This window comes from Lytechinus variegatus, chromosome 9 (genome assembly GCF_018143015.1).
Source record: "Lytechinus variegatus isolate NC3 chromosome 9, Lvar_3.0, whole genome shotgun sequence".
Taxonomy (NCBI): Eukaryota; Metazoa; Echinodermata; class Echinoidea; order Temnopleuroida; family Toxopneustidae; genus Lytechinus; species Lytechinus variegatus.
This window is the reverse complement of record NC_054748.1, coordinates 11539712-11550311: the sequence shown is the minus strand read 5'-3', so window position 1 is coordinate 11550311 and position 10600 is coordinate 11539712. Positions and strand designations below refer to the sequence as shown.

The 10600-nt window shown below is 34.9% G+C and overlaps 1 protein-coding gene across 1 annotated transcript; it reads right to left on the bottom strand.

Annotated features, from left to right (window-relative positions):
- Window positions 1–1863: 1863 nt before the first annotated feature.
- LOC121421110 (60S ribosomal protein L27a-like) lies at window positions 1864–10591 on the bottom strand. Its single transcript, XM_041615744.1, has 4 exons — window positions 10478–10591; window positions 6918–7060; window positions 6411–6582; window positions 1864–2237 (listed from the first exon to the last, which is right to left on the bottom strand). Exons 1-4 carry the CDS (start codon window positions 10574–10576, stop codon window positions 2109–2111), a joined length of 543 nt encoding a protein of 180 aa, XP_041471678.1. The 5' UTR covers window positions 10577–10591; the 3' UTR covers window positions 1864–2108.
- Between the last annotated feature and the right edge of the window lie 9 nt (window positions 10592–10600).

The following is a 10600-nucleotide window of genomic DNA, read 5'->3' as shown; positions in this document are numbered from 1 at the left end:
ATATCCATTCATATTAGCTAGCAATGAATTGGAATAGTGATAGGTGCATTTTGGTGGATTTACCAAAACTATACACAAGCTTTAACATTTTGTGCTTCAGGCAAGGAGGTCCTAATCGGCAAATTCGTAAAAATTGAAATATTGTATAATTCAAACAATAAAAAACAAAAGAAATAGTGAGTGACCTCATGGACTCATTTGGATGTGACTGGCTCGTTCATATAACTATTTAGTTGAAAATAAGCGAAATTTTGAAACGTCATAACTTTCTTATTTTACATCCAATTTTGATGAAATTTTCAGCATTGTGCTTGTCTGATTTTTCTCTATTGATGAGGTGGACTTGACCTTTATGCTACAGAGCACAGGGTCCCCAGGTGTGCATAACTAAGAACGCCTACCACCAGATTCTTCATATTTGGGGCATACTAATTAATTATCACTTTAATTACTTCCTTGGGCTAATTATCATTAAGTTCAGTGATCATATACCTAATTGCCATTTTGTTTTTCCCTCATTTTAATGACAATTTAGACTATTAACAATTCATTAAATCTGAATCATTAGACATAGACCAATGAAATTGGGAGAATTAGTAGGTAGATATTGAAAATTGTACCAAATGGACCCCCCCCCCCAAAAAAAAGATTATTGAAGGGGAAAATTGACCCAGAGCACAAGTCGTTTTAATCTAAAAAAATAAGAATTAATGAAAGTTTGATTTTCAATTTTTTTTGTGATGTCACATCGGAGCAGCTATCCCATGTCATGTAATATGAAACTTTAAAATTCAAACTTACTGGTCAGTGGTCACAACTGATTTTTTTCTGCAAGGATAAAATATAATACCACACATAAATGCAAGAGCTGCTCTCAATGATAAAAAAAAACTTGATTTTCTCTGGAGTTTTCCACCCAACCTTATACCTGTATTTCCTTAATTTTTGCTGCATGTATTAAAACCACCATTAAGGTGAACTAAATGCCACTGCATATCTCATGACAAGTCTGCAACCAGATTTTGGGGAAAAAAGTATTAAAATTTATGCTAATATTGAAATATCTTACTATGTATTGTTCTAAATTATCATACGTATACCTATGATCAAATATGTGACTATGCCATCACCTTAATTAGAATAAAGGGAATTCAAAATCAAGTTGTAATGACATAGCAATAATAAGATTGGCTAAGATTAGAAACTAATTTCGGCCTTTACTCCAAAATTTTACTCTAAAATTGTTCTAAGAATACCAATTCAGAGAGATTTTAAGGATATTTTATCTCACTGATTTTAACGGAGATAAAATATTTTATTTCATCTGAGATAAAATGGATCTCAGAATACCACCCCAGGGGTGCATTCATGAAAAGTTCTGTCAATGACAGGTGTTATAAGTTACTGAAGATCCTTGCACCCGATTGGCCGAGAAAAAAATTGTCAGTAAAAATCACTGCCAAAACTTGTTATGAAATGCTCCCCAATTCACCTTTTTCATGACATAATCATCCACAGCAGAGAACCATCTTACAAAGAGTTGTGACTGATCTGTTTAACCACAACTATGGAAAGCCAGCAACATCCAACATTTAAATTGGATTTTTGCTCAAAATATTTCATATTTGTTATAAATTCACACATTCATTGTTTTCTTGAATTAAACTGTGCTTCTCTTTGTTACAAAGGACATTGTGCAATTTTTTGCAGAAAAGCATATGACATCGATAGACTTCCATACAGTTGAGGTTGATTGCAGCATCCATAACTCTTTGAAAGACAGGCCCCCAAGCTTCACATTCATCTGCACACATAGTACTACTATGAAAGAAAATATTACAAAAGTACAGGACTCAATAGCTATACCAGTGAATATGACGGCTTTATTTAGGCTTCCAGCCCGCATTATTGTATCATTGATGATGTAATACCATGCATCACGGTGTTGATTGGCGGAGATCAATAGAAGGAATGGTGTAACTTAGAATATAAACAGTCTGTTTTAGTGTGGGACATCAAGAAATATATTTGAAATATTTCAAGAATATAAGATTTACTTCATGTAAATGAGTCTGAGAGAGTCTCTGAGATTATTGATTATTGTTCATTTAGGCAACAAGAACGCAGCATCCTCCAACCTTCTTGATCTTTTCCTCAGCGAGTCGGGAGAAGAACTTGGCCTTGACGATGACAGGTTGCTTGGGAAGAACTCCCTTGCCAAGGATCTTGTAATAACCCTAGAGAAGGTGAAAGGAAAAGAAGGTGGGAGAGAGATGATTATATTGACACTTCACACTATATGGGTCTGGAAAGAACAGTGTGATCACATAGGCCTGAATTCACAAAGCCTATTCTGAATCAATGGTTTCAAACCAAATATGCAGATTTTCGAATTGCAAGTCTGTTGAGAAAGCATGAACGCATGCTTTCTCATGTTTTGTCACAACATGCAAATTTGGTGCTTGTTACAAAGTTACACAGGAGTGTGAGTGGTCACAAATAAAAAGATCTGAAAAAAGCTGAAGAGTGTTGAAAAAGAGCTCCCATATCTTTTGTACAGAGAAAAGCCGAAAATAAACTGAAATTAAGCTGAAAAAAAAATCTGAATTCAGCTAAAAATCTGAACTCTCACACCCCTGCTTACAGTACACGCACTTCACTGTATGTTTTGATGAATTTACATAAACAGTACGGTACTCATTGAAAATGTAATGTTTAATAGCAACTTAGCAAGAAGCAGCAATCAAGCGCAGTAATAAAAGTGTGCATGCATTATTGGATGCTTTCTCAATACACGTGCTGAATAAAGTGTAGTTGAGGTTGAAACCTGCATAAAACATGAGTGTGAACCAGGGATTCATAACACCTTTGTGAATTTGGATCATAAACAATAAAATAAAAAACAATCACTGTATGTTTGTTGAACAGGATCATTTTCACAGTGACTATGTTCACATACTGATTGTGATCTCATTATGTCACAATAAGTTGAATTAGACCATAGTGATTATGAGTTCACAATGTGATGGACATTGTTTACTGTTTACATGGAGCACTTTCATATTCTGTGTTCACACTGTGTCAAATGGTGTTTAACCCTATCTAGGCCGGGGGGGGGGGGCCTCGGAGGCCCCCCCCTCAACAAATCGCGCAATATTTTCGCCGCGCGAAATTTTTTGACCGCGCCACTTGCTGACTTTTTACTTTCAAGTCTTGCGCAACTTTTGAGACCAACTTTGCGTCCTCCGGGTACGTGGTTCCGAAATTACGCAACATTATGTAAGTGCATGTCAGACCGAAAATTGCTCAAAAACGTGATTTCGTGTACAAAGTCAATGCAAATAGTGTTTTCAACCAAAATTCATAAATGTATGATTATTTTTAGTTTTGCTGCTCTAAATGTATTTATTTTATGCTTTTTATGATCACAGAAGAGTCCCCAACAAATTTCATTGAAAAAACAATGAAAAACAAAAGGTCAAAAAACAAAGAAATACATAAGAAATTGCAAAAAACAATAAAATACATAAGAAAATGATTTGATATCGCAATTTTTTTCATGTACACTTGCTAAGAACACCACAAAGAGTTTCTATACCAAAAATTAGTACATTTGGAGCTTTATTTAGGGAGTTAGAGGATAAAGTATGATTTCGCATACTAATTACGCATAAATTAGCATAATCACTTAATAGCGACTCCCACGAAAAAAATTACTAAACAATCTTGGAGATTATGTCCCAGGCAACCAGCATGCCAATTTTCGGCGTGATCGCGCGGTCGACGGCCGAGATCTTAGGGGGGGGCCTGGGAGGCCCCCCCCCCGGCCATATGAACTCCCAAAATACCCCGGCCTAGATAGGGTTAAGTGGAGCAGTCATATACAGACTGTGTTCACAGTGTGTCAGAAGGTGTTTAAATGAAACACTTCATATTATGTGTTCACATTTGTGTCAGAAGGTGTTTAAATGGAGCAGTCATATACAGACTGTGTTCACAGTGTGTCAGAAGGTGTTTAAATGAAACACTTCATATTATGTGTTCACATTTGTGTCAGAAGGTGTTTAAATGAAACACTTCATATTCTGTGTTCACATTTGTGTCAGAAGGTGTTTAAATGAAACAATTCATATAATGTGTTCACATTGTGTCAGAAGGTGTTTAAATGTAACACTTCATATTCTGTGTTCACATTGTGTCAGGTGTTTAAATGAAAACTTCATATTCTGTGTTATTCGCATTGTGTCACATTTTCTTATCCAGTAGGGTTTTGACATTTCTTACTAATATCCATCTATAACATAGATGATGTATCAACTGTTCATATTGCTGTTTTGGAGTATGTCATTTCTTCCCACATGACTCAAATGAACGATATGAGTCAGTGGATTGCGCAATAACATAGAGGATGTTCTGCCTGTGTTAGCAATGTAAACATGAAAGATAACCCTGAATTATACAAGTCCATGTAAGGAAGAGATCAATGCCAGTCAGTTAAAGGAGAAGTTCACCCTGAAGAAAACTCTGTTGTAAAAATAGCAGAAAAAAAAGTAAAAAATATTGGTGAATGTTTGAGGAAAATCCGTTAAAGAGTAAGAAAGTTATTAGAGTTCAAAGTTTTGGATTTGTGATGTCATAAACGAGCAGCTGCCCCATGTGTTACGTAATATAAAATGCATGAATTCCAAATTTTGTATGGTTCCTGATAACTTAATTTTGTTTTCTATTCATGATCGGGTGTGAAATGATTTGTCTGTTGATATACAAAAGCTACAGTGAAAACCATTTTCAATTTTCTGAAAATGACATTTCATTTATTTTTTTACCATTCGCTATGTAGGAATGCTGCTCCCATATGACGTCACAAATCGAATAATAGAAATTCTAATAACTTTTTAATTATTTGATGAATTTTTCTCAAACCTTCGGCAATATCTTTTAATTATTTTTTCTGCTATTTTTACAATAAACTTTTTGTCAGGGTGAACTTCCCCTTTAAGGCCAATGTGGTATTAAAGGTAGAGATTGGATTCTAGAGGCCCAATCTTGCAGTTTCGTTGTTGATGGTGGTGGTGATGATGGTAGTGACGATGAACAACATTTGTATAGCGCCATTTACGTGTAAAAAAAGATTCAACGGTGCTGGCTCCCCAATATGACACACAAATAAAGTGGCACTACCCCTTTCTCAATCAACATCAATTTCTTTGTCTCTTCTCTCCACTTCTCCTTAATCTTTTTTTTTCTCTATCTCTTTTATTTCATTGGGGGAGGAGGGGGTGGCTTTGTTGTCACAAAGTAGACAGCATGAGCGTAGATTGACTTTCAAAATGGAACCTAATCAAGAAAACCCCTCCATATTTTCCTAACCAATTTTTTTTCCACCTCTAGTCTTAAGCATCTCTTAGCATTCACTTGCTCTAAACCTCTGTAATGATAATGATCATGAATTGAAATGAATTTAATGGAACAAAACAAAATACAAATACAAAACATATACGTTTTGAGGAATATTTGAGGGAAGCGAAATAACACAATGTATAACAAATTATTCTATAAATAATGATATTGTGATATTAGAATAATGTTCATTAAAATAATGACAATGATGACTAAAAACAAAGAGCCATTTATCTGTAACCCACTTTCACAATATGTAACTTATTTCCCCAAAGTTTGCTCTATTTAAATTAAACCAATCACAACTAAGGAAAGTTGGGCAACTATAATAAGGATGACTTGACATTCATTTATGTGACAGTTGGTCTGAGGGCACAGAGTTATAGTTTAGATAGTGGATGTGATTTCAGGATTAGAGTAAGGAATAAGAATAGGGGGATTTGGTTAACTAGATCTGCTGGAGAATTATCAATCAACAATGATGATGATTTACTTACTAAAACTGGGTAGGAAATAATTTCAATTATTAGGTTCTATTATTTTTTCCACTTTGGGTAATCGCAGAATGGGGGGGGGGCAATAAGCAATTGTGCAGTAAATGCGAATATCATTATCCCGCCATAGTTAGAATATTGATTTTCCAAATATTCTTGAATATTGTTTGCGACAGATCTTGAGTCAACTCTAGAATGGCTGCCCCAAAGCAAGCATTTTGGGGTAATTTTTAGGTTGATTTGGGCCGTCGTGAGAGCGAAATCACCCATCGCACTCACGCATTTTCTATGCTTTACAAGAGAATCCCATGTTGAAAAGCAATAAAATTACATCTGTTTAAGCAGTATAGAACCACAGCTTGTCTGTGGATAATTGATTTTTTTCAAATGGTGAATTAGTCATCATATACGGTAAGTATCATGGTAAACAATGCTCAACAGCCAATCAAAATCAATGATTCCATTGGATGGCAAAGTTTCCACAATGGGATCAGAAGGATCCATTCTTGTACTTACTGCTCGAACTGCATCAATGACTGGTGCTTTGTCTGTCTTGTCTGCGTACTGCAGTCTAGTCTGCTCACTAACCAGACTCCATAGTTTGTCCAGATTGATAGCTGGTTTGTAGTATTTCTGTTTGGTCAAGTGAAAGTGTCTCATGCCAACTTTGCCAAAGTAGCCAGGATGGCTGTGAAAGAAAGACAAGATTATGATTTAAGGTCAAGATTTTTATTTTTCATTGGATACATCAAGTTATTGCATAATTGACTATTACAATCCTTTACCTCAGGACATCTAAAATTTTATCATTGCTCCTATACCTTTTCAGCTGAATTTGAAGTTTCATAATCTTCTATTAAATAACAATGAATTGTTACAGGTCTTTGAACTTTAAACTTATACCCCCAACCTAACACCCTCACTCCATATGCACATTATATTGGAAATGATAGCATTTGATTAGTTATTATTATTGCAAGAACAAATCTGTTCCATTGTTACAGATAATTGATCTCATCTTACTATTTGTCATAGTTGATCCTATGGTGATGCTGTCCACCAGCGTTTCCCCTTCCACCGGGATGCTTACGATGTTTGCCAATACGACCGTGACCGTGGCTCACGTGACCACGCAGCTTACGGGTCTTCTTCTGCTTGCGGGGAGCCTGAGAGAAGTCAGATATACTTGAATTAGATCATGACAAATTATGGTTTTGGGATAAAATGTAAAATTTGGATCTGTTTACATGTATTTTTAATAATTTAGGAATCTATCCTAAAGTGACATAGCTAAGGTCAGGACTGGTGTATTGACTAAACCATTGCATAATCATTTTCCATGACAAAAGGGCAGCATAAACATCTATAGGCTAAAAAAAAATGTAAAACCTTAAGAAAATCTCAAGCACTGTGGTATAATTGCTGTGCTCAGAAGGAGTTTTTAAATAGGATATGGCAAGGTCTTTTTCGCTCCAACTTTAATATAAAATGATTAAAGGCCTAATTGATAGTTGGACAGTATTATAAAGACATTGTTTAGATTCTGACTTAGTTTTAGATTAACTGAAAGTTTGAAGTTTTACTGTACAGAACTGTGAGAGCAAGATTGAAAAAAAAAAAAAATGAAATAAAAAGTGTGCACAAAGCGCATACCACAAGCGCCAAGTCCCAATAGGCTCTAGGGTTCTAGATGCTCACTTTTATGCAATCTAGGCTATTTTGTACACCATTTCTTACAATTTCAAATGGTTGGTTTTGGGATATAAAAAAACAACAGAATTCTGAGGCTTGAAACTTGACATATGGAACAACTAATATATAGTATAGAATAGATGTATATTATTACATGTAGGGGAAGGTGGGGTAAGTTGAGCATAGGGGCAAGTTGAGCCACCAGCCCCAGGCCAATAATGAATTAGTCAGACATTGTGGTGGTGTCATGTATTGATGACCCATAGCATAACCCCTAACCCCACCACACTGTTTCCAACTTTGAAACAAAAAGTAGTTTTTTAAAGGGAAAAATATGAATTTCAGCCAAAAAAGTAAAAAAAAGAGTGTGAAATAGATAAGTGCTTTATAAACACACACGTCTTTAAATATAATAAAGACATGATAACAACATTATTAGTCCAGGTATGGATCTTCATTCTTGTCATAGTCTTTCATATGATGGATGCATAATAAATGTCTGGATACAATATTATTGCAATAAGTTTGGACTGGGGTAAGTTGAGCCAAACAGCATGGGGCAAGTTGAGCCATGGTAATTCCTATGGTAATGTATCTTAAAAAACAAACAAATCATAAAAATCGATTGAAATGCAGGCTGAAAGAAGCAAATTTACATGACTGCTCTTTTCCTTTTACAGGATGTTAGTGTTTATGGAGAATTAGCAAGTGAAAAGACTTTAAACAAAAAATTGACATGCTGGTTCTCCCCCATACATTTTGTACATAGTTTTTGTGGCTCAACTTACCCCATATATGGGGCAAGTTGAGCCATTTGACATCGTTTTTTTCAAAGGTCACGATGACTTTCAGTGTGGGGATAGAAAGTTATATATAGGTGGAAAATATTTCAGAAGAATTAAATTTCAAGGCAAGGTACTTATTTCAACAAGATTATTAATCATATCAATTCTAACATGCAAAAAGCAAAAACTGTCACAACTTACCCCGCCTTCCCCTACATAGTACTTCCAAATGTCAAGTTTGAAGCCCATGGTATCATGGTATGAAATTTTTTTTTAATAACCCCCAAATTCAACCATTTCAAATTGTAAGAAATGTTTTTTTTTTAAAGCCTAGATTGCACCAGAGAGAATGTAGAGTAACAAGCTGACCAGCAGTCAATCATCACAACAGCATCAAACACATTACAGCATTATCACTTACACATGAAGGCCCGATTTGAACTAAAAAAAGTCCAAATTAAATGTGGAATCTGCACCTTATTTCCAGAGCACAAGGCAGCGTAGCTCATTATTTAATATGCGGGCCACAGGGTCGCTGAAATATGCACTAAAAATGAAGAAATCTGTGGTTTTGTTCCAAGTTCTCAAACTTTCTCACTAATTTAAGGATCAAAACTTAAAAACTCTTATCACTTTAAAGGTCAAGTCCACCTCAGAAAAATGTTGCTTTGAATCAATAGAGAAAAATCAGACAAGCACAATGCTGAAAATTTCATCAAAATCAGATGTAAAATAAGAAAGTTATGACATTTCAAAGTTTTGCTTATTTTCAACAAAATAGTTATATGAACAAGCCAGTTACACTCAAATGAGAGAGTCGACGATGTCACTCACTATTTCTTTTGTTTTTTATTGTTTGAATTACACAATATTTCAATTTTAACGAATTTGACGATTAGGACCTCCTTACCTGAAGCACAAAATGTTAAAATAATTGAATTCCACGTGTTCAGGGAGGAATGAAACTTCATTTCACAGGACAATGACGAGAAAATCAAAATATTTCATGTTTCATATAATAAAATACAAAAGAAATAGTGAGTGATGTCATCAACTCTCTCATTTGGATGTAACTGGCTCGTTCATATAACTATTTTGTTGAAAATAAGCGAAACTTTAAAATGCCATAACTTTCTTATTTTACATCCGATTTTGATGAAATTTTCAGTGTTATGCTTGTTGAATTGTTCTCTATTTATTCAAATCAAGTTTTTGTTGGGGTGGACTTGTCCTTTAAATTTGCATATTGAAACTTCACCGTGCTAGCATAGCATGCACGATTCGATATCCACATGTGCTGCTACATACGAAAGTCAAGACAAGCGCGCGCATTGAATGTCATTTTATTGAAGTGCTAATTGAAAGTTGTACACTCACTCGATATGTCGTCAATGTCTAACGTTACTCAGAAATTAGAAATTGACAACACTAAAACAGGTGGAAATTGCTGTTTGATGTAAAAATCAGATTAAATTTTACACTTTTTAAACTTAAAGTCATGAAAGTTGACATTTTATCTCTTTTGATGTTTTGGAGTTTGGACCTCGCATTGTCAATACTCACTCAGACCAGACCTCATTCACTTTACGTTTTTCACACACACACCTGCCCAAGCAAAGGCCATGAACACTCGGCACAGGCCACACCACGACACTCCACACAGGCACAGCCTATTAAAATTCATTTCGGTCCCACCTATTGTTTATCATGTTCTTAAAAAAGTTGCAATTAGGGCCTAGTCAAAATTGATAAAAATTAAACACTGAAGTAGATGGAAGCTTGGTCATTGATAAAATAATGAAATCAACATATTTTGTATATGTTTGTCAATAGTGTAATGAAAATACATAGTCTGCAACGAAATACGTTTTTTAAGCAAAAACAAACTTCGTCTGGTGTCGTAACTCTTGTGTGATATCGTATGAAAGACCATCAGTTTTGAGTACTTTGTTACATTGTTTGCATACACTTCTTAAATGCAAAACGTGATCTATTATGTTAAATATTACTTAATCTACACATATTTCATCACTTTTTTGTCATATGTAGAGAAATAAGACAGATGGGGAACGATTTTCTAGAACGGTAATGACGTGTGTTCCCTACCATTTTCGTCGAGCAATGAAAAGAGAATTGTCCAGCGCCCTCATTGTTGAAATTCGATTGAAGAATTGTGTGGAAACTTCGAGATATGACTTGGGTCATCAAGTTTTGTAATCATAATTTTAC